Source organism: Saimiri boliviensis, chromosome 16, assembly GCF_048565385.1.
Source record: "Saimiri boliviensis isolate mSaiBol1 chromosome 16, mSaiBol1.pri, whole genome shotgun sequence".
Lineage (NCBI taxonomy): Eukaryota > Metazoa > Chordata > Mammalia > Primates > Cebidae > Saimiri > Saimiri boliviensis.
The window spans coordinates 65436408-65463016 of NC_133464.1; the positions used below are offsets into that span (position 1 = coordinate 65436408).

The 26609-nt window shown below is 42.1% G+C and overlaps 1 protein-coding gene across 6 annotated transcripts in view; it reads right to left on the bottom strand.

Annotated features, from left to right (window-relative positions):
- The window catches only part of LOC141581641 (uncharacterized), a 208671-nt gene that overhangs the window by 58760 nt on the left and 123302 nt on the right, over positions 1–26609 (bottom strand). Inside the window, exon 7 of one of the 6 annotated variants that reach the window (XM_074387751.1) lies at positions 1607–26288. The exons of the other annotated variants lie outside the window; for them this stretch is intronic. Within the exon in view, the coding sequence (XP_074243852.1) occupies positions 26256–26288 (33 nt within the window). The 3' untranslated portion in view covers positions 1607–26255. Of the gene's footprint in view, positions 1–1606; positions 26289–26609 lie in introns of those variants that run through there. 6 annotated transcript variants of the gene reach the window in all.

Here is a 26609-nt window from a genome sequence, read left to right on the forward strand (position 1 = left end):
GCTGTGAGGGTTGCTGGTACCAGCTGCTTTTCTGAAGCCACTGCACCCTCTGCATTCCCCTGTAGTCACCTCCACTGTGAGATTCCAGCCAGAGTGACCTTGTGTACTGTTTCCCTGCAATGGCTGATGTTCTGGGGTCACTCCTGTGCTGAAAGCCAAGGTGATTTCTCCATGTCTCTGAGTGATTCAGATAATTTTACAATAAATTACCAAGTGAGTTTGTTATTGCAGCGCAGAGGAGGAGGTATGAGAAGCACTTTCAGAGTTTCTTTTAGTTTTTCTTGAGTCTACTGAGAGCCCTGAAAGAGAACTTACAGCCTGTAGCTTGGAAATGCTGCTGCATATCCAAGAAGCTGCCACTCTGCTCATTGGCAAGGCTATGTCTATGGCTGTATTAATCCATCTTTCTCATCATCTTCATACCATAGAACTAAGACAGAACTACCCAGAAGGAATTACAGGTTAGTAGTTTATCCAAGGTCACTAGGCTAGTCCTTTGGTCCTGTGTATCTAGAATTGGCTGTCTAATATGTGAGGTACTGTGCAAAATAAAAATGTGGAGCCTCTGTTGAAAAATTATTAAGAATTTCTAAATGGCAACAGGTGAGCATCAAACGAAGCTCAGGCTCCAGGCAATCACACAAGTCATGTGCTCATGAAGCCAAAGACATTCTCAGCATAGCTTTTATTTGAAGCTTCTAGTTTTCACAGTGGAGTGGCTAAAGAGGTAAGTTCTTTGAGGGTTGTGCAAGAAAGTTTAGGAAAGAGATAACAGCTGGCTGCTTCTAGCAGGACATTCTTTGTAAGTGGGTGGCACCTGTGGGTCATTATGAAAAACAGGCACCATCCTAAGTGCTTTCCATATGTTAAATCATTTCTTATACATACATATACATAAATAATTTACATCTATTAAATCATGAATCCTCACAACAACCATTTAAAGTAGACACTCTTATTTCCCTATGCTTTTATAGGTAAGGAAACTGAGGCACAAGAGAGTTAAAGGAAATGCTGATTTAAAGTTTGGTTCTCAACTTTCTAATAGAAACCCTCTATTTTTGAAGTGAACTTGGAGCTTACCAGACCTTGAGGGACTGAATCATGCTAAACTCACAGAAAATTGATTTATAGGCAATAAAACAAGTTTATTCCTATGAAATGAGAGGCACTACCATCCCAGTAAGTGAGATGCTTATTTCTATAATCCAGGATACCCCTTTTGGGCATCAAGTGCCTAGAGTGACTGAAGTAAGAGTCAGAAGGTTGCTCAGTGATCACAGAATAAAAACAAAGCTAATTGCAAAATCTCAGGGGAGATGCTGACCAGACTGAGATAGAATCTGGGAAATCATTCTTGTGCTTAATACCTTTCTTCCTGGTGGATGAAGTACTCCTGTCTGCTAAACTTGTGCTCAGTACTTGTCTTCCTGGTGGATAAAGTACTCCTGTCTGCTAAATACAGGGTCTTAATTCATGCAGGGTACTTCAGTTCTCCTTTGCAGGAGCAACCCCTACCACCTCATACCAGGTCGGTTATAGCACAACTGAATAGGCTGCCCCCTTCTTGATGTTGTTGTGTTCTGGTCTGGGATGTGACGGTCTGGGATGTGATCCCAAACATCACGATCCCAGCAGTAGCTGGTTTACAAACCAACTCTGAGGGTGCCGCATCCATAGAAAACCTGTCACTTTCTTCTGGTTTCTACTTAGTGTGAACTGAATCTGGGTCACCATGTGCTCCCTAAACTTAGCGTTTAAGTGACTCTGAAGAGGAGTAGAATGTTAATGTATTAAAATGAGATTATGTCTGTTCCTTACAAATTTAGGATAAAGATGCTAGGATGGCCCTTTGAAGGTAAATTAACTCCCCAGAAGCACCTACCTATGTAGCATTAAGTAATCAAACAACAAAACTATACTTGAATATGTAGTTTCAAGTGAAACTGAAAAAGTAGGCAACAAGTAGATGACTTTTGCATCATCAAGGAATTGGTTTTTTGCTTTGTTTTCTTTGTAACCCTCTACTTGACAGTTGTCTTTTTCCTGCCAAATTCAGAATTATTCATAAAACCATCTTCTCTTAATGTAAAGAAAAACTGCTGGAGGTTGTTTTGAAGGACATCTTTGGGAACTGCCTTAACAAGTAGCTCAATGAGAAGGAGGAGGAGGATGATTGCTAACGTAAAAAATGCTTACTATGTAGGTGGCAGGCATTGTGGTAGCTGGATTAAATATATTTTTTTTAGCAACCCTATGAGATTCTTCTCATTTGACTGAGAGAAAATAGATTTTGGACCAGCAATGGTCAGAGATAATGGGATGATTCTTAAACTCTGAACTTCAAGCATTAAGAATCGGCCACAATAGAAAACTCGTCCTAAGTGGTCTGAAATGGCCCATCATGGGCCAGATACTAGTGGGGGATATAGAAAGGCCCAGAGGCCCCAAAGAACCAGGTGATGAATGTAGAAGAAAGAGGGCTCTGAAAGGGCCAGGACAGAGGTGTTTCTGTAGGGTTAGGCACACACAGACAAAGCTCTCCTGAGATCCCTCACTGAGAAGGAATTGGAAAAAACAACAGAATCACGTACTCCCTAGTTTGATGTGGATATTAATTGTAACTGATTATGTGAATACATTTGTGCTTAAGTCAACTGTGAGTAAATTGGTTGTATGCCATTCTTTGGTGTGGATTTTGCCTTTTCTAGTCTTTTTTGTTCCATCATAAACTGGGGTTGCTAGAATACCATTTGATCAGGTGAGAGGTTAGAGTCAGCGGATCATCATATGGTCACTCAGTCTCCTCTTTCCTGGGAGATGGTGGTTTAATCATATCCATTTGTAAAAGGGGAAATGGTGGCTCAGAGGTACTCAGTAATTTCTACAGCTAGATAATTCAAGGGTGCAGAGTTCAGATCTGGGACTCATATCTCTCTGCCTCTTGCCCTTAGAGCAGGTGTCCCCAAACTACGGCCCGGGGGCCGCATGTGGCCCACTGAGGCCATTTATCCGGCGCTCTTCAGGAAGGGGCACCTCTTTCATTGGTGGTCAGTGAGAGGAGCACAGTATGTGGTGGCCCTCCAACGGTCTGAGGGACAGTGAACTGGCCCCCTGTGTAAAAAGTTTGGGGACGCCTGCCTTAGAGTGTCTGGGGCAGGGAGTCTAGGCAAACAGCAACTCTCACCCACAATCACCCAACCAGGCTTGTCCCTGTTTCAGTGGGCCTCCCACGTTCCTGAAGGGTCTAATATCAGCAACACAGTCTCATTTAGCTTATTGTTTTGGCTACTTATGTGCAAGAACTAAGAAAAGCCAGAATATGACTTGCATTTCCTTACCTACCTATTATGTTCAAATCAGTTCTTTGAAAGCGGAATCAAGATACAATAATAGTAATAATAACAATAACCATTCATAGTTAAAGCATGAAATCAAATAGTGCTTCTATAGCATCCATGCATGTCAGGTGCTCTTTTTAGCCAGTTGCATTAATTCAGTTTGTCCCGTATCTTCATAAAACAAAGGGTGAAGTGTATGAAGAAAAGGATGCTAGAATTTCAGTTTTATCTTGCTCCATTCAATCTTTGAACTTCTCAAAATGAATTTTAGCAAGGCCTGACCTAAATAGACATCTGTTTCTTACACTTGGCTCCAAAATGGCCCTACTCTGAAGTCTGCATTTTTGGCAAAGAGAGTTGCCAGACGAGAAGTGAGGGTCTGAGGCCTACCCTGGACTCCTCCAGGCCCAGTATGGTGTGTTTCTGAGATCTGTGGTTCCTTCTCTCCTCTGTCTTCTTTTGCTTCCTTCCTGCCACAAAACCTCTTTTTTAGCCACCATGAAGAGCCATATGCCAAGTACTTTATACGGCAATACCCCCACCCTCCTCCAGCTCTCCAGGGTCCAGGCTCTTCAGGCCCTCATACATGTTCCCAGCCTGGAAGGGTGGAGACCTCTCTGTCTCCTGGTGCCAGCAGAAGGGTGGGAGACATACGTGCAGTCAAGTGGAGAATTTGGCTCCCAGGGTCCAAAGAGACATTCAAAACCAAGCTCTGTGCGGCAATTCCCCTCATAAATCTCAGCTCTAACTGCAAATTATTTATACTATCCAGTTTCACTTCCTTCATCTCTCCCATAGGATTCAAAGGATTTTAGACTTTAGAGAAACATTGAGTCTGAATTAAACATCGGCATGAATTTGATGATCTTTAAGTCTCTCATTTCACATAGGAAGCCAAAAGTGGGGAGTGATGGGGGTAGGGGGAGCCCCAAGGCAGGGATCAGAGGATATCTACAGACAAAAAGACATTTATAAAGCAATATAGTATTAAATATGGAAAAGCTCACATAAAAAACACAGAAGCCAGCCCACCTCCCTGTGACACTATTGCCCTTAATCATGGTACTGGGATGGTACATCTCCAGAAGTTTGAAACAGGAAACAAATGCTATTTTAAAGTTTCCAGCAAGTAAAAAATGACAGCTTTGGAGAGCAGCTGCAGCCACTTTCTGCAATTAGGCCTTTGTCCCTCCCCTTGGCCTTGGCAGTGGGTCTAGGGTGCCATGCGATCCCTACAGCTTTCATCCCACCCAGTTCAAGAACCTGCTTGCAAGCGTCTCCTTGCCCAGCACACAATAAACTTTAAATGATAAAGGAAAATGCTGGCAGCATGTTCCTGTGTTCTGAGGCAGGCCTGGGGCAGGGATTTCCCAGAATTTGTTATGAGAGGCAACCTGCTCTCCCAGCAAGTACAGAGGAGCCTGGACCAAGGTTGAAAAGTCATGAGGCCTGCCTAGAGAATTTCAGTTGCAACACCCTCTCTATAAGAGGCTGTTTAGTCATAGCTGTTGCCTTCAATGAAAAGGTCGCCAACTCCATAGTGAATGGTTATTTGCTGGCTGCTCTCATACTATTCTGATTGTGATTCTTTTACATCTTTGGTTGTTTTTTTGTCGGAAAACTATGACAGGCTTCATTTTATTTTCCGGGGTGGTAGCCACCGTCGCTGGTCCTTTGGGAGCTGGCTCCATTTGATGGTATGCAAACAACTCGGTGGAAGCTTGAAGGGTGGGGTAGGTAGCATGGCCCTCAATGTGCAGCTCAAGTTTCCCAAGTTAAAGGCTCACTGAGTGATTGAAACCAGGAGGGTAATTACTGTGGTCTGAGCAGGGAAGGAAGAAAGGTCGTGGACACCCTGCTTCTAGAGAGATCCATGCGTGCCATGCCGCAACTCTACTCAGCGTCTTCCAGCTTCCAACCTGCTGTCGTCTGCCCTCAGAGTGACTGACCCAGGGAGATCAGCCGGGAGCCCCCTTAGGACCTGTCAGCATGTGCCCCGAGAAGATACCTTGGTCAAGAGTCACTCAGCCTGGTCACACTTGCTGGCTTCCTCATTATCATCATGACTAAAGGGGAAGAGGAGAGTTGCCAGATTTGACCTATACTTCAGCATTATAATTTAGCCCCTTCATTTTCCTCTTGAGGATAAATGTTAAAAGTCCAATTTGTTGGATAATTTTTTAGGAAGGATGAGGGGAATAGGGGTTTGGTAGATAGGAGAGTCAAATGTGCTCTGATCATTTCTTTGCTTTTTCCTATGCTTTTTCTATGTGGGACTTGTTTAATGTTTATCACAAACTTTTTTTTTTTTTTTTTTTTTTTTTGAATGAGACAGATTCTCCCTCTGTCACCCAGGCTGGAGTGCAGTGGTGTGAGCTCTGCTCACTGCAATCTCCACCTCCTGGATTCAAGAAATTCTCCTGCCTCAGCCTCCTGAGCAACTGGGACTACATGCACATACCACCATGCCCAGCTAATTTTTGTATTTTTAGTAGAGATGGGGTTTCATCATATTCATCAGGCTGGTCTAGAACTCCTAACCTCATGATCCACCCACCTCACCTCCCAAAGTGCTGGGATTACAGGCGGGAGCCACGGCGCCTAGACTATCTCAAGCTCTTTTTGAACAGAAGCACATCATTTGGATCTATATATATTCAGGAGCCAACCTAGTCTCCTGGGGCATGCAGCTGACCAACTGTGGGGACTTCGCTTAAGAAAAGCAAATGTTTATTCAGAATCAGGAAAGAAATAAAAATAAATGACAAATTTTAAAATGCTGACAAATACTAAAACATCACAAAAATCCAGAAATGCAGCATACTATTTTTATTAACTTCCTGGCATACCTCTGTATGACATACTTCTATTGTTTTTGTTACACATTTTTGGCTATGCACTCTTTGATGGCCTCTTCATAGGACGACAATGTTAAAGAAGAAATGATAAAAAGATAATTCAGTCTTCTCTGATCAGCCCATCTAACATGGCTGATCAAAACAAATTACTTTACATTTTAAATTCAGTGGTTGAATACAGAAACATGTGACTGACACAAGGCCAATCTGCTATTGCTAGTGCTACTGTATTTTTGTGTCCCAAAGAGACAGAGAGAATTTTTTTTTGACTACATGTTCCTAATAATTCATATCTCTGCTTGTGATTTTGATGACTGGAGAAATTCCCACAGACCAGTATCTGCCTCCACAATCTTGAACCTTGATCCTCCATTTCCCATATACTTTCAGGGCCAGATTCTGCACAGCAACACATTTATATCATGATATGACTTCTGTCCATATGCCTCCAAATTGTGATGCTGGTTGAGTTGACACATGAGTTATAGGAGTATTTTTAGAAGCAATTCCTACACCACCATGTCAGCAATGACTTAACTATATACAGAGGTGACTGTGAACCATGTAAAGACTGTTTATCCCTTAGGCCCAAACTAAACATATCTCCAACTCAACTTGGCCTCAGCAGAATTCCAAAAATGCTCTGGTGGCGTCTCCAAAGCAACACTACGCAAGGGACTTGCCAGTGTGGTGGAGAGGACGTCACAGTGGAAGAGATAGCCTTGGCTGATTATGGTTAAAATGTTTCCCTTTTGCAAAGTTTGTAAAATTTATGTGACCATGGGCTCTGGAGCTTAGACTTTGTTAACTTCAAGGTGAATTTTCCTCTGCTTATATCCATTTGCAAGCCCAGTTTAGCTCTCAATCAATAATTGTTAATTGAAGGAATGGAGAAATTATCATCTTTAAAAAATGCAGATGGATGGATGGGCACATCAAAAGCATGATCTGTTTTTCAGATCATGACAGTTTCAAAAGTACAGATTATCTTGACTGATAGTGAAGATGAGAGGGCAGCCCAAATATGACAGAGAAAAAGAGAATGAGAGGTTAGGTAGGGAGTGGAGCAGGAAGGATCAAAACAACTTTTCTTCCAAATGAGGCCATCAGTTCTCCCTCAAGCAATGGCAATTCCATGTACAGGTCCTAGGAGAGCATGTCAGAGGTCACTTGTGGGCACATAAAACACAAAAGTTTCTGAAGTGACCCAGCAATGACAGCCATCTGCTGGCTCTAGAGAGAATTCACTGCAGAATCTCAGGATTTATCTGTGTATTTCTAGGAAGCCTCTGTGGTTAGCTCTTTTCCTGAATGAGAAAACAGGTTGGTGGCTGGGGGGCAGGGATGGAGTGTGGTCTAAGTAACCGATTTGTGAATGTCAGGAGATCTGTTGCAGAGCTAGGGCAAAACCTCATATTCACTATATCTTTGTTCTCTATGGCACTGACATTTTCTTGTTTATTCATTGATTCAACAACTGTGTATTGACTGTATACTGACAGCGACTATGTGCCAGGCACTCCTCTAGAGCCAGAGATACAGCCAGGGACAGGACTAGCAAAACCCCGCACTTGTGGAGCTTCCATTAGTCGGGGAAGAAATAGTGCACTAACAAACAAATAATGCACTTTGGTTCCAGAGAGTGGTAAGTGCCATGGAGACCATGAAACAGGGCTGGGTTGGGAGTTTGTGAAGGCAGCATCTTCAGGAGTGTCCTCCCTTTCGAGGAGCTGCCACCTAGGGCTGGAGTAGTGAGAAGGAGGCAGCTGTGTGGGCATCTGGACAGGAGCATCCCTTTCCAAAGGAAAAAGCAACACCAAGTGTGGAGGCCGGAGACCCAGACAAGCTGGTAAGGCAGAGGGACAGAGAGCATTCCAGGGTGTCTGCCATAAAGTAAAAGAGTTTGGAAAGAGATGGGCTTCATAGACTATGGTGAGGATGATGGACTTGTACAAATTAGCCTATCTGTTTAACCAAATTAACTCTCTGCTTTCACAATGCATACCATGTACCCAGAAAGATATGCAGAAAGTGACCATGGTGAATGTAAAGATGACCAAAAAAAGTGCCAGAAGTAGGTCTAGGGATCTATAAGCATGATAGAGGGGGTCTGCCATCCTTAGAGGAAAAAGGGCAAAGTGAATGGGTCTCACATAATCTTACTCAAGCATGTGCCAATCCACCCAATAGAGTGAGCTGGCACCAACTATGAAGAAATAATCTTTACAGTTATAAAGACCTCCCTGGTTCCTATGGATGAATAGACGAGTAGGAGAAGAGAGGTAGCAGTGAGGCCAATTAGAAGGTTATGGCAATAGTTCAGGCCGGAACTGGTGGTCTATGGTCATAGTTGCAGGGACAGATGTTGCAGGTAGAGCTAGAAAGGCTTGCTAAACAATTGAATGAGGGTGTAGGAAATTAGTGGGGAGACTAGACTAGTGTTGTCATTTGCTGAGATAGGAAAGATGAGAGGGGTAGAATTTTGATGGGAAGATCAAAAGTTCTATTAGGCTGTGTTGTTGTTGACTCAATGGTGTGTGTAGTAGGACACTATACAGAAGAATCTGGAGCCAAGGAGTAGGTTAGGGCTGCATTTATTTCTTATCAGTTTTATTAACCCCACTGATTCTTCAGCAATGTCGTGAGCAAGAAGGCAAATATATGGTTCAAATTTTACCAGTGCCACTGTGACAAGATGACTGACTAGCTGTTCGCCAAAAGTTCTTGCTTCTCTAAAAAGAGTTGTTGCTGGAAATAGCTGCCCCCTCGTTCTAATTTCTCAACCCCTCTTGCATTTGGGCAGGAGTTTCATGTCTAGTATTGATCCAGGCCAGGACATTTACAAAGTAGCTCAATCTTATCAGTTCCCTCTCTGACATTTAGCTGGCTACATATAGAAGATAACATGTCCCTTGGGCAGCGTTTCTCCACCTTAGCACCATTGACATTTTGGGCCAAAATATACTTTGTCGTGGGAGCCATTCTGTGTGCTCCAGGACGTTTAGCAGCATCTCTGCCCTCTAGATGCCAAGAGAATCTCCCTAAGTAGCAACAATCAAAATACCTCCAGACATTGCCAAATGTTCCCCAGGAGGCAAAGTCACCCCTGGCTGGGAACCACTACCTTCAGATGGTGATGCCACAACTGGAAGGTCCCTGAGACACTGCATGGAGGAGAGCCATTGCCTGCTGAAAACCCACATTGTATTGTCACATGAGTGATAAATAAACATTTATTGTGTTAAGTCACTGGACATCAAGGGACTCATTTGTTCCACAGCTATTTCACTCTGAGAAGTCCAGCAGTATAATAATGCCATAAACAAAGACAAAAAGTCAATGAAACCTGGAAACTGGCTGGGTGCAGTGGCTCATGCCTGTAATCCCAGCGCTTTGGGAAGTCACGGCAGGTGGATCACCTGAGGTCAGGAGTTCAAGACCAGTCTGGCTAACATGGTGAAACCCCATTTCTACTAAAAGTACAAAAAAATTAGCTGAGCATGGTGGCGTGTGCCTGTAATCCCAGCTACTCGGGAGGCTGAGGCAGGATAATTGCTTGAACCTGGGAGGTGGAGGTTGCAGTGAGCTGAAATTGCACCACTGCTCTCCAGCTTCGGCAACACGGGTGAAACTCCATCTCAAAACAACAACAAAAACAACAAAACCTAGAAACTACAAACTTCTTGTCACTTTAATGCCACTAATTACCTGTGTAACTCTATAAATCACTGACTTCATTAGCTTCTCTGAGCCTTAGCTTATTTCTCATCTGAAGATAAGATAATGTTGGTCATAATATGTGGTTTCCATGCACTGAAGACTGCAATGCACAGAAAGAAATGGATTGTGACTGAAGATACACGTGCGTTTCACAGAACAATGCTTACTTTGAGCATATAACTTTGATATCGACAGAATACTAAACCACCATTACAGTTATGGGTGTAAAGAGTGAGTAAGAAAATGGGAAAATGTTGATTTTACAGTGTTGAAAAGCAAGACATCGTAACTGATTTGCTTCTCGTGGCGATTACCTTGAACATCATGCATAAAAAGCCCACTTTTGCTGCGAAACATTTTTTTAGTAGAAAGGAAACCTAATACTCCATTTTGAATCCAAAGAAAACCCAGGTTCTGATTTCTACAACACTTCTGACAGACTATATAATCTATAAAAGTGGTGTGAAGAAAATATGTTGCTCCCATCAGGAATTCTTGGGGGAGAGAGAATGGCATTATTTGTAGCACTTTCCAAGGACCCTTGTATAAATACAAGGTGTTATTGTATCTGCCTTTCACAATTAAAACATATGACTTTGAACCCTGAATCACTGGTATCATAGACATTTATTACAGCACCGAGGACAAACTCAAAGAGTAATCTATTTTCCTGTCCTCAGCTCTTTTTCTTAACTGAAAAAATTCTGCATCCAAAATCGACAGCCTGCAGGATTCCTGACAGCTGCAGTGGAAGTGAAGAAATCAGTCTTCACGGAGATGCTCCGCTTTCTGGAGCCTTCACTGGAAAGTTTTATGAAAAGTAAGATATAATAGAGTTAATGAGGAGGCAGAGCACATTTTTTGAAGACTCCAATTTTTCCTATATGTCCTCACAGTTGCATCCTTTGTAACATAGTCTAGTGGGGTTATACATTACTTTGCCAATTGGTTCCAGAAGTTGGTCAACTGTTTTAATATCCCTCTGAGGAGTTATCTTTTGTTGCTCATAGCATAAGCACCTCCTAAGACTGCAATTCTCTGGACCTCAATTACCTGTGAAATCTTTTTTGGAAAGACTCTATCAAGTGTCAAGGGTAACATCATCTTGCTTTTCCTACCTAGATATATTAGTATTTCATGCCTCAGTTAATAAAAATAGAAATTATGGAAAGTGGAAGAGGGAGGTTTGAAACATATCCAATGCAAGGGATAGGGTTGCATATCAGTGGAAAGGAGATATAACGAGGTGTTTCTTTTCCAGAAAGATGGTAGAATGGAACATCATCACTATCATCCATCCCCAAACTCTCTAGCCTTGAATTTTCTAGGCACTCTTGATGATGATGATGATATAAAAAGACTGATGTTTAAAGAGGGTTAATAACCTGCCCATATGCCAAAGCCAACAAGTGACACTGCAATGATATGAACTTGAGTCTATTAGAATCCAAGTTTGTATACTTAGTCATTATTGTATGCTGCCTTCTTGGTTCCCGTAAAATGTCCACAGTGGAAGTGGCTATGGAATTCTAGGACAAATCTCATGGATAATCAGTGCTAGTGCACCACTGATGATGATGACATCCTCTTTTCCTGATGCCTTGTCTTTTTCAAAGAAATAATACTTTCTCTAAAATCCTAACATACTGGCTTAAAGGTTTTGTAAGAGCATTTCTTTTTGCTTCTTTCAAGTTTCCCTAGATGGCCATCTACAATACCATTTTCTTCTGGAAACACACCCACATTCCTTGATCACATGCCATGTGGGCATGTGACCTAGGCCAGCCAGTGATTGGACCACACTTTGGCACATGGTTCAGCTGGGGTAATTGGAGACCTTACCTGAGTCTTTCCAAATGGAGGTGGTAGAGAAGACCGTTTAGTTACATGAGTCAATAATCATCTTTTTTGTCTTGTTTTGCTTATTTTAAGTTGGAATTTTGAAAGAGTCCCAATAAATACAATTTTATTCCCAGTTATTTTCAGTTTTTGTCTTATTGTAGGCCCCAGTGTACTTTAGCTATGGGAGAATTTGTTTTTGTACCAATAAAGACCAAGATGTTCATTTGAGAGTAAATCAAATATGAGATAAAGATGGGAATGGTACCTATAGGGAAACATCATTATTGTAAGTGTTAGGGGACATAGTTCTAAGGGAAGTTATAATGTATCTTCTCAAAATATTTGTTTAAATATGGTAAGACATTTTCACAAGGAGGAGGTGCTAGAGATGTTGTTCTGTCTAAGTAGGAGAGTCCTAAAGATTTTCTGGATCTAATCTCTGCTCTTTTATGCCAAGTTTGAGGACTCATCATACATCAGACTTTATAAAATATTTCTCCTCTGGGTGCTTCTGTTTGCGTAAAATTTCTATATTGGGTATGCATGTTTTTTCTAGTGGAACCTTTCTTCATTGTGTATATCTTTTTCCCCCCTAGGGACCTACAAAAAACCCCACATATATCAGCTTGTTTTTCTAAATGGAGGTTTGTGCTCAACACAAAAATCTAGCTACAAGTAAATTATGCTCTGATCTTGAGGGATAAAATAAACACAAAGCAATGCAGAGCTGTGTTTTTGCTAGAGCCAAATGGAACATGACGTTCAGAAGTTTCCAATTGAGTTCTAAAATTAGACCAAATGTTGGCAAAATGCATACTCATGTTCCATTAGGAATCTTATCATTCGAACTTAATTCTGACTACTCCACTCCTTACTCATTCCAGTAGCTCCTCGGAGGCCTGACGACCTGCCTCCATGTGTTTCAGACCTGCACCAGGACTGCTGATTTCTTTTTTGCTACTGGCAAGACTATGTCTCAGTTGGAATGGAAATAGGGCAACAAAAACCTAATCAGTGAGCTAAGATTTGAAGACCAACCTCCAGCTCCTTTGCTTCTAGGAAGTCCAGTTGTTGCTGATAAGACATTGAGTAGTTATCACTACTTGGTTTTTACACCTGTAGCCCTCTCAGAAGCACTTGGTGGTAGGTGCTGGATCTAAGTCTTTGGGCTGGTTCTTGAGTGCTGGCTTACTATAAAAGGCTTTCTGGATTATACAGTCTATGAGACATAGTTCATTTCCAGATTAGAGGCCTTCTTGGGTAGGTACTCTGGTTCAATGAGTGTAATCCTTATCAGTTCCTATCTGGAAGTTGTTAAAGGTAGCCATATGGTTGCCAATTAGTGTCAAACAATGATAGGTAAATACTTGCTGAATTACCTCCCACGGGCCAGGATACCAAACTTTACCACCAAGGTGGACCTGAAACGCTTCCGTCTTTTGTTTATGTGCCTCTAAGCATAAGACATTATCTTATCTCCCCCAACCCATGAATCAGAGTATACATTTTAGTCAACCAGTGTCTTCTTAATCCCTTAACATATTGAGTTCATTCTAATCTTAAAATTTAGTTACTTCCAGTTTCCCTTCTTGGAATACTTCCCTCCATTCTACTCTCTAACTTCTATTCCTCCCTCAAGCTCATCTCAAGTCTTCAAGATCCTTTGCAAGACAACCCTGTCAGCAATTTCAACTCACTTCAATTGCTTGCTTCTTTCTTTTCTCATTGTCTACCGTCACACAATGATGACTTCATTAATATCGGGATTTTATTTTTTCTGCAGTTGAGTTCTACTATTGTACCAAAGCATTCTGAAGTCAGAGCACATATTTCAAAATTTCTTTTTTGTATCTCTTGCAATTTTGAAAGATGGGTACTCGGTGTTTGCTCAAAGTTTCATGTACATTCAACAAAAGATGTGCAAAATATACTAAAAGCTAGAGAACATCACTGGGATAAAGTAAAGAAGGCCTAAGTAGATCTTAAGTATTTCTATCACACACACAAAAAAAGAACTGCATGAGGCAGTGGATATGTTAATTAGCCTGATTGTGGCAATTATTTTACAATGTATACATATGTCAAAACATCACATTGAACATCTTGAATATATACAACTTTTATTTGTCAATTATACCTCCTAAAGTAAAAAAGAAGGCTTAAATAAGTAGAACTATAAATCATGCTCTTGGATTGGACTCAGTGTTATAACGCAGAACGTCTTTGCGATAGTGGAAAAGACAAAGCTTTCATAAATAGTACATAAAATATACTAAACATAAAGCTGATTAGGCACAAAATAAATTAGGATGAATTAAAATTAAGAATCTCTGTTTATCAGAAGGCACCATTAAGAGAGTGAAAAATAAAACCATGGATTGGGAGAAGATATTTACAAATCATATATCTGAAAAAAAATCTTGTATTCAAATATACGAAGCTCTCCTACAAAAAGGATAGACATCCCATGAGAAAAATTTGCAAAACACTTGTAGGGTTTACAAAAGATAAACTAAATGGTCAACAACCACATGAAAAGATGCTACCAACCTCATTACTCATCAGAAAAATGTCAATTAAAATCATGACCTTCAAAAACACAGTCACCAGAATGGCTAAAATGAAAAAGACATTCAATACCAAGTGTTGGCAAGGATTTGTAGTATTTGGAACTCTTATACACAGTTAGTATTCAGTGTTAGTATATGGTTGTTAAAACCACTTGTCAGATCTATGCAGCAAGATCTCCTAAAGCTAAACACATGTGCCACACAACCTAGCACTTTCACTCCTAGATACACTTGAGTACACATGCTTATCAAAAGACACGTAGGAAGAACATTCATAGCAGCACTATGCATAATAATAAAAAAGCAGAAATAGCCCAAGTTTCAACAGTAGAAAGGACAAATAAGTGTGGTATAGCCATACAATGAAATTCTTTCAGCAACAAAAATGAACAAAATATGACTACATGCAAGTCTTGAATCTCACAGACATTTACTGAGCAAAAGAGATCAGACACAGAGTGTCTAGTTCTATTTCTTTAAAGTTAGAAACGAAGCTCAGCTAATCTATGGTAACCTGTGAGGGTTTGAGATTGAAGGTAGAGATTTGAAGGAGTGACTAGGAGAGCTGTGGGGATGCTCTACTATTCTATTTCTGCATCTGGGTGGTGGTTAGAGGGTTTGTTCTTTTAGTGAGAATTCATTGAATTGGTCACTTATGATTAGTGCGCTTTTTCTTTGTATGAAGTGTTTATGCTTAAAAGCAAAAGGCGGTGTCCTAGGATGATGAACTGCTGCTCAGCAGGGATTCTTCTCCCTCCTTCACCTCTGCTCATAAGCTCAGGAATGGGAAATAAGGAAAGTTTGATTAAACAAACAGACTCACATATCAGCTTTTAAACCTCATCTTGACCCTGGAAAGGAGAAAACACTGGTTTGAGCTACTCAGTTCCTCCTCCTCCAATAAATTTTACAGATGTCACTTTGCTTGGCTTTCAACAGGGAGAGTACGTTTATTAGGAACATTCCCACCCTCATTATCTCCCAACTGTGTCTCATCTCCTGGCTTAGAATTTCATGTCTCATGACTGTGATCTTGTTGAATCCTGCATTATAATTGTGTATATTCTTTTCTTAGTCTACCACCTCCACCTCCTGAGGGCAAAGTGGCCCTCTGCTGCTCAGCTGTGTACATAGAAGAGGCTCAAGGCTGAATTTTTATAAAATTTAATTTAGTTGGGTTAACTGCAAGGCTCAGTTATAAGCTAAGTGAGTGGCTACAGCTCCACCTCATTAGGCCACCATTCCCACCAAAACTCATTGTGGTGCTGAGGCATTTTTGCTGGTGTCTACATGACCATAGGCATGATGTTAGGTTCTTCTTGGATATGTAGATTGGCTTAGGATAGTCCAACCAGAACATTTTTGAAGGTTAAAGACAAATTGGTAAATATATTATCCTATTTTTGTGTCAATTCTATCGATATACCAAAGTAAGTTGTGAAAGGATTGGATTTAGAGTCTAGAAGTTCTGAATTTAAAATATTTTTACTGTAGCACTTACTAACTCTGTGACTTTGATGGTGTTGGAGGGGGCATTCAGCATCTGTTCGCTTATCTTTCCCAATGGGGCAGCAACGCCACCCCTTGGGAGTACTGGGAGGATTCATTCATGCATGCATGCATTCAGCTTTCAACAGCCAACATTTCTTCAAAAGCACTCCATGTGTTAGGCACTCCACTGGCTCTGGGGATTCACAGAGGACTCACGGTCCAGTTGGTGAGGAAGATGTACAAACAAACCGGTTCAGTATTTCTCAGGTTTTTTTTTTTTTCATTATTGGCCTCTAGGGAGCCTTGGTAGACATTTTCTCATAATCTTCCCTTCTCCAACCTAAGACATTTTAATACCACCGATATACTGTATTTGTGTACTATATGCATATCTGTGATTTATAATTAAAAGAACAAAAATGTTCCAGCTTCCCTCAATCAAGAACCACTTCCGGCACCCTTGAGGATATCACCTTCTTTGAGAATGAAATAAATGAATGATTACAGAGGAGGGTAGTGAGTGCAACTGGATGAAGGACAAGCTGCCAAGTTTGCCTTGTGAGTACGGGAGACTCACTAAAATGGTTGAAGTCAGGAAAGGTCTCAGGGAGGAATGTAGGATGCCAGTGATCCCAAAGGAAGAATCTTAACTTCCCGGTGGTCACAAGCAAGAGAGTTTCCCTTGGAAAGAGACAAGGGTGCACCTACTCAGGGTCGGCACAAAAGGAGAGGCCGAGGGGCAGGAGGTGGGCAGCAGCAGCAACAGAGGGCCTCGAATGTTGAGCCCAGGAGAGCAGACATGAGCCAAAGGAAGCTGGCAATGCATAGAGTCTTAAGAAGGGGAATGACTTGCTCATATTTATACATTCCCAAGTTCATTCAGGCCTTGCATAGTTGAGTTAGAGAAATCCAGTCAGAGATAAAGGCAGAAATCATGACCAATGATAGCGGTTGCCTGTGAGAATGAGAGAGGAGAGAGATTTTGAAATACGATCAACCAAACCAGTTTATATACAAGCACTCGGCGTGCAGTAGGTCACTGATAATAGTGCATTACTAACATTTGGGCATTTGGTGCCATTTAGCAGGTTGGCATTGCAGAAGCTTCTTATAGACCGCAGAACCTGATTGCTTCAACGTCTCAAGGGCCCTATTTGTTAAATTGATGTTTTTTCTTTGAGGTGAAACTAGGCAGAGTAAACCTGGCCAGCGGGCTCCTGGGGGAACTGCACAGGCTGCTGCGATCTGGATGGGCCCCGACCACTCAGCTACCAACTCCGTGAATTGTGTACAAATGTGGCAACAGCACAGGCCAGGACACGGCATTCTCAGAGCTGGGCACAGTTCTATTCATTCACTTCAGACACTCCCTTGTCTCAGCTCCAACCAAATCAGAGCCTACTGACTACATCAGTTGTTACCTTTGCCATCTCTTCTGCCTGGCTTTGATCTCTTCTGGTAATCACCTGACCGGCCACCAACACTCTTGAGAGATGACCACACTGTCCTGTTTGTGGCTCCTGTTCACAGTAAATGAGATTGCTATGGATTACCCAACATAAATTTATCCATTTCCTGTCTGTTAGTAGTTTCAGGCTTTTGAAAAAACTAAAAGAAGGCAGCAGTGATGTAACATGCAGGGAAGAGTGAGGAGTGTTAATGTGTGATGGCTTTTCTATGAAGTGGAGGGATGGCGGTTGGGGGCCTTTTGGTGATGGAAGGACTGTTTGCCCTTTCTAGAAGCTGAGAAGGAATTCAGGGAGGCAGAACAGGGAGGGCAGTGTGCTGGTGGTACCAATTTTCCTTTCCAGATAGGGAGATGCTCAGTTGAGGCCTTGGGGTTTGCGGAGAGGAGTCTGCCTGTCCTCTCTGGGACATTGGGATACATGCTAGAGCCCATTGTCTTTAGCCTTATACAGAGCACACCTGCTATGTTTGATGAATGACTTTGAAGTAAAGATTATTCCTCTTTTGTCTATTCCGAATCAAATCCATCCTTTGGTGGCCACCTACTCAGCTCTCGTCTTTACGGTCCCTTTCAAGGCTTCCAGAGCCCACTGCAATGGCAAAAGAAGTCAAGAACTGCCCAAGCCTCCCTCTCAACTGCCCCTTCAGACCTCCCTTCTCTTTGGCTTCCTCAGCTTCTCTTGGCTTCCCACGCCGGCTTTTCGTATTGCCTAACCCCAGTTGGACCGGCAGCTGTGCCTTGGGCTGTTTACCTTGGCTCTGACACTGAGTGCCTTTAGAGTGCTGCTTTCTGAAATTGCACTTCATGAATTTGCAAGAAAACTTGGGCAAAGGGCCCTGGTCTTCTGCTTGCCCAGGGTGTGGGAGTTGGATTCATCCAGGCCCACAGGGCCCTCCAATTTCCACTTATCTGTTAGGAGAAGAAAGCAACATTGCTAAGAAGGAGCTGGAGCAGAAGAGAGTTAAGGAGCTGGCTAGTGAGCTCCCAGGTGCTCCATGAGGCCAGAGTGTCTCAAACCTGACTCAGGTTCCATTTCAGGCAGGGGTTACTTAATGGGTGAAAGGACATATCCAATGTGCGCTGCTGATTCGTGCATTTTGGTATCTATATGGAGGTCTTCCTTCAGTGCTGTGCTATATGCATGTTCTGACATAGCCAATGTTTACCATTAACAGGATTAACAGCTCTGGAAATAAACACTAACACAATGCAAAGCTGGGAGTGGAGATAAGTACACTGATAAACTCAGGATTTAGAGCATCTTCAAGAGACTGAGCAATGATACAACATTCAGGGAAGAATGAGAAATGTTAATGAGAAGGGTGAATGGTTTTTCTCTTAGCTACATAGTACAAGAGAGAGCAGCTGTGAGATGTTATCATGAATTAGAAGAGCCTTTGGGATTTTAGTTGACAATAAGGTAAAGGGCCTAGTGCAGTTAATCTGGCATCTCAAATTTCACATACCCAAAACTGAACATGTCAAATACATAACTTCCCTGTCAGTCCCAATTTCTCTTGATTAGAGCTGTTAGCCTCCCAGAATTATTTGACTGCAATCTGTGGCCAACTATTTAATAAACATATATTTGGTATATAATCCTATAAAATATTTTAATGAATCACTTGATCATTAATTAATTAATTAATTAATTCTTTTTTTTTTTTTTGAGATGGAGTCTCACTCTGTTGCACAGGCTAGAGTGCAGTGGCACAATCTCAGCTCACTGCAACCTCTGCCTTCTAGGTTCAAGTGATTCTCCTGCCTCTGCCTCCTGAGTAGCTGGGACTACAGGCATGTGCCACCATGCCGGGCTAATTTCTGTAAGTTTAGTTAAGACAGGGTTTCACCATGTTGTCAAGGCTGGTCTCGAACTCCTCAGCTCAGGCAATCTGCTTGTCTCGGCCTCCCAAAGTGCTGGAATTACAGGCGTGAATCACCATGTCCAGTCTCGCCTCATTCATTCTTTCAATAAATATTTATTGAGCAATGAGTATCACACATAGTAGTAACTGAGATAAATATCATCTCTACCCTCCTAGAGCTTGTTCTATCAGGGCAAATGGACATTAAACTTGTGAATACACACCATCTTTTTCAAAATTATAATCCTCATTAACTTTATGAAAGTACAAGATTCTAGATAGCATGGAGTGGGCAGATGAGGCCTAATTTTGGCAGGGGCATTAAGGGAACGTTCCTTGAGGAAGTGAATTTTGAGTTCATGGAAAGTTAAATATCTACGTTGTCCAATATGGTAGCCACTAGCCCCATGTTGGCATTTAAATTTAAATAAAATGAAAAGTTCAGTTTCTCAATTGCGCTAGCCATATTCGAGTGCTGATTAGCAACCTGCAGAAAGTGGTTACCATATTACATAACACAGATAATGAATGTTTCCATCATTGCAGAAAATTCTATTCCATGATGTTGTTATATAGGATTTAACTAGATGAAAAGGCCATGCCTGGTGGCTCACACCTGTAATCCCAGCACTTTGGGAGGCTGAGGCAGGCAGATCACTTGAGGTCAGGAGTTCAAGACCAGCCTGGCCAACATGAAGAAACCCTGTCTCTACTAAAAATACAAAAATTAGCCAGGCATGGTGGCAGGTGCCTGTAATCTCAGCTACTTGGGAGGCTGAAGTGGGAGAATCACTTGAACCTGGGAGGCAGAGGTTGCATTGAGCCAAGATCGCGCCACTGCACTCCAGCCTGGGCAACAGAACGAGACTCTGTCTTAAAAACAAACAAACAAAAAACTAGCTGAAAAGGAGCATAGGGGAAGAGGAAGTGAAGGAAACACCTTAAGCAAGAAAGATACCACTAAATGTAGAGAAACTCAACTATAACTTAAGATAATTCTTCAGAATGTTCATTGATGGTGACATTGGATGATGTTTTGGGACAGGATGAGAAAAGATGGGGAATGTCCCCTTTTTCTGTTTTCTAACTCAGGCGCTAGAAAGTTAATGCCTAGCCAATTGTGCTTATTAACAGACGAGGCCCCCGTTCTGAACTCTTGCTTTAGTTCCCAGGTATATAAAATGGTGATCAAGATAGCATAACATAGACCAATATTGTGCTTGAATTGTCCAGTGAAATATAAAATGAGGAAATGGAATAGGACAATTGACAACAAGTTTCCAATTGTATGGTAAAGAAATCACACATGACTGAATACTGGAAGTGGGTGCCCTCTGTGCCTTCTGCCATTTGCCACAGCTCCTTGTCCTCTGTCCATCACGTAAGCACCAGTGCTCTTGGGCATTCTATCCTGGGCCCTGTTCCTTTTTTACGCCACCTATTCCTGAGCGAGGTCATTCATTTCATGACTTAACATACCATCCATGTGGTGATGGGTCCCAAGCCTGTATTTCTAACCCAGAGTTCTCTGCTTCAGAAATCCAAATTCAAATGCCCACCAAGGGAGTCCAATCAGCTGTTCTACAGACACTTCAAACTCATCCAATATAGTGCCCACCTAAACTACAGCTCCTTCTCAGTTCCTACCTCAACGATGGCAGCTCTGTCTACACCAGAAGCAAGAAGCCGGTGCCTCGTCCTTAACTTCCATATTGAAAGCCCATCAGTTACTAAGTTCTGTTGATTTTACCACCAAAGTCACCTCTCAAATGTATTGACTTTTCTCCCTTCCCTTCAGCATCATCCTAACTTGTCATGCACTGCCTGGATTGTGTTACTATTTCCTAACCAGTACCCTTGGTTCTACTCTTGGCCTGCTCCAAACCACTCCTCACTCTCCAGACATAGCAATCTTCCTAAATCTGGAAATGTCCTTCAGTTGCTGAAAGCCCTTCAATGCCTTCCCATTTAATCGGCCAGATTGACTTTGTGGTTACAAGGCTCATCTGGATTTGGCCCTCATTACTTCTCTGGCTACTCCTTTACCCTTGCTTTCTCGTACTGCTAAGTATTCTACAGATACATTTAGTTTCTTTCAGTTCCAGGTATCCAAGGTGGCTAACTTTATACTGGGATCTTTGCACATGTTATTTCCAGAAACACTTTCACTCCTCCACACCCTTCTTTCGCCACTTGCCTGACTTATTCAGCTTAAATATTAATTTATTCAAGGAGACTTCCCCCAATTCCCCACTGTGGGGTTAGCTGTCCCTGTCATAAACCCTCTGAAGTGAACTGAGTGGTGATCCCCATCCCCCATCACCAAAGATACATCTACAACCTGATTCCTAGAATCTGGGCATGTTATCTGAGATGAAAAAAGGGATATTTGCAGACGTAATGAAGTTAAGGATCTTGAGAGCAGATAATCCTGGATTATCCAGGTGGGCCCTGAATACAGTGATGAGTGTCTTTATGAGAGGCATGCAGAGGAGAGACAAAGAAAGAAGAGGTAAAGGACATGAGGAGAAGGAGACAAAGACTGGAGCTGTGCAAGCCCCCGAACCAAGGAGCACCAGAAGCTGGGATTGGCAAAAAAGGATGCTTCCCTTGAGCCGTCAGAGGGGGCATGGCCCGGCTGACACCTTGATTTCAGACTTGTCTTCTCCAGGATGGCAAGAGAGCACATTTGTGTTGCTGTAAGCCACCTAGTGGGTGGTAATTTGTTAGAGCAGCCCTGGGAAATGCATGCATCCTCCCCTTTCTTCTTCTGCAATACCTCTGGCACACTACACTAAAGTGACCTCTTTACTCGTTTGCATCCCTGACTTCAGGAAGCTTCATGGTGAATTGTGCTGCTATAAACATACATGTGCAAGTATTTTTTTTTTGTCTAATGAAGGACTTCTTTTCCTCTGGGTAGATACCCGGTAGTGGGATTGCTGGATCAAATGGTAGTTCTACTTTTAGTTCTTTAAGTACAAGGGTCTAGAGACAATAACCTCACTTGCTTCAAATCAGTCTGTGTGAGCAAGAACTCAAATCTTGTTATTTCTGTCTCCAAAAGTGTTGCTTTCCAAACAGTAGTTCTTACCCTGTATTGACTCTAGTATTTTGTATTGGAGGTTTCTAGAAAGAATGTTCTAGCAAATTGTATAGCTGTAAAAATGAATGAATCAATGGTATTTGCAGCAACCTGGATGGGATTGGAGACTATTATTCTAAGTGAAGTAACTCAGGAATAGAAAACCAAACATCATATGTTCTCACTCATAAGTGGGGGCTAAACTATGAAGATGAAGAGGCATAAGAATAACACAATAGACTTTGGGGACTCAGGGGGAAAGGGTGGGAGGTGGGTGAGCCATAAAATACTACAAATTGGGTTCAGTGTATACTTCTTGGGTGATGGATGCACCCAGATCTCACAAATCACCACTAAAGAACTTACTCATGTAGCCAAATACCACCTGTTCCCCCAAAATTTATGGAAATAAAAAAGAAGGATTTGCTGAAGATGAATATGAAGGTTTTGAATGGATGGGGGTATGTTTAGGGGTCAGGTGGAAGGCTACTGCAATAATCCAGGAAGGCAGAGGAGTCTCTGGGCTAAGATAGTGTTTTTGGGAGATCAAAGGGAGGAAAAAGAGAAACCTAAGTGATGACCTATGCTCAGAGTCGGGGATGCTTCTGGGCCTTTCCAGGCCCAGAAGGGATGCATCAGGAGGGCTCCCAAGGAATCCAGGAGACTATCCATGTGTTATTGACATTGTACTGGGAGTTGCATCAGATAGGAAAGAGCAGAATTCAGCAGAGATGAGAGTTACCACAGGCATTTTACTCCACAAAAGAACCACATACAGATACCGGATTGTTACCTAACGACTTTATGGCTTTAGTGAGGAATATGGATGTAAAAGGCAGTGGGAGAGAGGTCAAACCTTCAGATGCTCCCAGGGGCCTGGTAGGTACCTGAATGTGCAAGGATGAGGAGCAGGAGGTTTGTGACACACCCCTGGCTGTCCTGACAGCCACTGGGAAGCTCCAGCCTGTCATGGCCACATGACAACTCAAGTGCAGAGCTTCAGATTTTTAAAGAGAAGCTGAAAATTAAGAACTGTGAAACCTCTCCCAATATTTAACTATTGACAACTAAGTTAGATTTTTAAAAATAAATACTATAAGCCACAGTACGCATACCCACAGGCCAGATCTGGCTTGTGGGACTTGGATTACAACCTTGGTAGAGGATTCAGTGAATAGAGCTGGGACTGAGTTCCAATCCTGCCTTTGCCTCTTAACCAGCTGTGTTCCTCAGGCAGAGACTTTTTAAGCCTCATTTTCCCATAGAATGGGAATAATTGTAGTATCTGCCTCTCAGGGTAGTGATGAGGGTTCAATGGCATCTTCTGGGTAAAGCACTGAAGCCAGTACCTGGCATGTAGAAGCTAAATAAATGTTGGCTGTCACTGTTCTTACCCATCTACGGTTCTTCAGGTGTGCACTTTTTATGTTCCACTTTATTTTATGCTCACAGCCACCCTGTCCCATAGGCTTTATTGCAGAATACTCATTTCCCAGAGGTGGATTAGAAATGAGGACTAGAGGCAATAACCTCACTTGCTTCAAATCAGTCTGTATGCAAGAATTCAAATCTTGCTTTTTCTGTCTCCAAAGGTGTTGCTTTCTAAACAGTAGATCTTACCCTGTATTACTCTAGTATGTCCTATTGGAGGTGTCCAGAAAGAAGGTTCTAGCAAATGGTATTTTTCAAAGAAAAATTTAATAACAAAGCAAACTCCAAAAGGAAAAAAAAGACTTCTCCCCACCCCATACTGAAGTGTGCACGCGCATGCACGCACACACACAGGCATGCGTGCTCAAAGCAAGCATAAGAAAAGCTTCCAGTACATTTTCCCCCATCTGATGAACTGTTAAATAACACTGTTTGGGGGAACACATTATCCTTTGTATTTTCCCAATCTCACGGGACAATTATAGCATTTCTATTCCACCTCAAAGGTGAAGGAGTTGACAGTATAATGAATAAGGGACCTATGTACAGGCCCTGAGGCAAGAGATTAACAGGTAGGACCCTAATGCCTTTATTGAGCAGACAAACTCCCTTGGGTCCACTCAGGAGTGGTGACAGGTGTCAGAGCCAAGCATGAGGCCTTAGGGCCTCTGTGCCCTGAAAGGCAATTAGATATTTGCTCAGTGGCCTACACTTCGTGTATATCCTTCAGTCATGCAAACTGATCATTCCATCTCCCTCTTTTCCATGGGGGGCTTTAGACTCCAGAGCTCTCTGCCCAGGATCTTCCAGCAATTAACATTTCTTTTCTTAACAAAAGAGAGAGAGAGAGAGAGAGAGAGAGAGAGAGAGAGAGAGAGAGAGAGAGAGAAAAGACTTGCATTATTGGTAAGTCTGAAATTAGAATGAATTTTAACTTGTTCCTGGAACAAATTCTAGGGCATTTGAATTGAGAATGGAATTGGGGTAGGGGTGGGGGGAGATCCCAGCTGGGCAAGCCAGAATGATGAAATTCATGGCAGACAGCTTTGTTTGATTCTTTTGACTATGGCCAAGCCAGTAGGGCTGAGAGCATGATGTTCTCAGTAACAGCCTTGACAATAACACGATTTGTTTCTCTTCCAAAGCTGAAAATGGCATCTCTGCCTGCAAAGGGGAGCTTTCTTCTGAACCTGTGGGATGAGAGGGCTGCTTTCGTTCTCCAGAGTAGGAAACAAAGGCATTAAGCAGAGCAGACTGAATTGAAATGTCATCCGGCAATAACACTTGCCTAAACAATACATGTTTTATTTGATTTTATTTTGGACTCTTTTCGTGGGTAGGATTTCAGACTAAGATGTTCCTTCCTCTTTCCTAACCACCAGATTGAAACTGAATATTGCCTTGGTCCACGGGGCACAATACCTATGTTATTTCTGTGGTTTTCTTTTCTTAACATTTTCTGGATTCTTTCAGGGAACTGGGAGGATGTAAAGTAAGCCTCAGTGCATTCTCAACAGGAAAAACTGAAAGCTCATAGGCATTTATGCCACTAAGAAAAATAATTGTTGCAGTTAGCTAGCAGTTAATAATAATTGCAGGTGATTGCAAATATCCTGTCCTGCAAAAATTTCTACAGACAGAAGCAAGTGAAGGTTCCCTTGCTTTCTTCATCAGTGAAAAGCATAGATTAAGCTCAGCTCTGCCCAAAATGATGCTCTAGTGCTGGAGGGAAAAAAAACAAGTCAACAAACCATGGGATCCCTGTCCCTCCTGAACTTGCAGTATAGTGCAAGAACAAGGTACACACAGTTGCATACATGCACACACAGGTGAAGGAGGCACAATCTCCAAATATGGGCATTGCACAAGTTTATTTCTAAGTCAATGGTTTGAACTTGCATTGCATCTGCCAATATAAATTGTACTATAAAGGTTAAGTAGGTTCTTAGGCTGGCAAATCACAGCCAATTTGCTTCTTCAAACAAGTATAGGATTTGCCCACTTTTTATAACTTTGTCTTTATGGACAAAGGTATTGATTGATTCCCATGGTGTTCATAGCAAATCCCAGAGGCACCATGTCACCATCCGGCAGAGGGAGTGTCCCCACTCCCTTGTTTCTTTTGCGTGAATTCTGCTTTTTTAAGAGTTTCAGTTGGGGTGAGGAGGTGGTACCTGGCCATTGGTGAGAGTATTGAGCAGTAGGTGGCTTGGGTAGGAATGGGAAATCAGGAAGGCATTTAAGGCATTCAGGGAATGGCTAATCTTGGAAGAAATTTAAATTTTAGCCTAGGCACTTATTAGTTACGAGGCCTCAGGTAACACCTTCTAGGTGAGACTCTTTTCTTTTTTTCTTCTCTTTTCTCTCTCTTTCTTTCTTTCCTTCCTTCCTTCTTTCTTTTCCTTCTTCCTCTTCTTCCTCTTCTTCCTCTTTTTTTTTGAGATGGTGTCTTGCTCTGTCACCCAGGCTCAAGTTCAGTGGTGCAATCGTAGCTCACTTCACCCTCCAACTCCTGGGCTCAAGAGATCCTCCTGCCTTAGCCTCCAAAGAAGCTGGAATTACAGACTCACACAACTGCACCCAGCTACAGGGAATCTTTGAAGCTCAGTTTTCTCAACTGGAAAATAAGAATGGCAATAATAAAAAGTGATGCTTCCCTCACAGGGTTATTGTGAAGATAAGGACATCACCACATACTATTCGTCACATTGTCACCGTTTAGTAAGTATCGAATCTGGATCTATTAGATAAAGACACAGCATGTATAAGGCTATCAACAAGTACAAGTACATTGAATGCAAACTATTTACATACAGGCTGAGAGATAGGTGTGGAATTATTTGGATATGAAGTAATTTGAGGGCAGTAGATAAAGCTATACAGGTCAATTCTGGAAAACTTCTATGTGGATGACCCTCTCTATATGGCAACTCTCTTA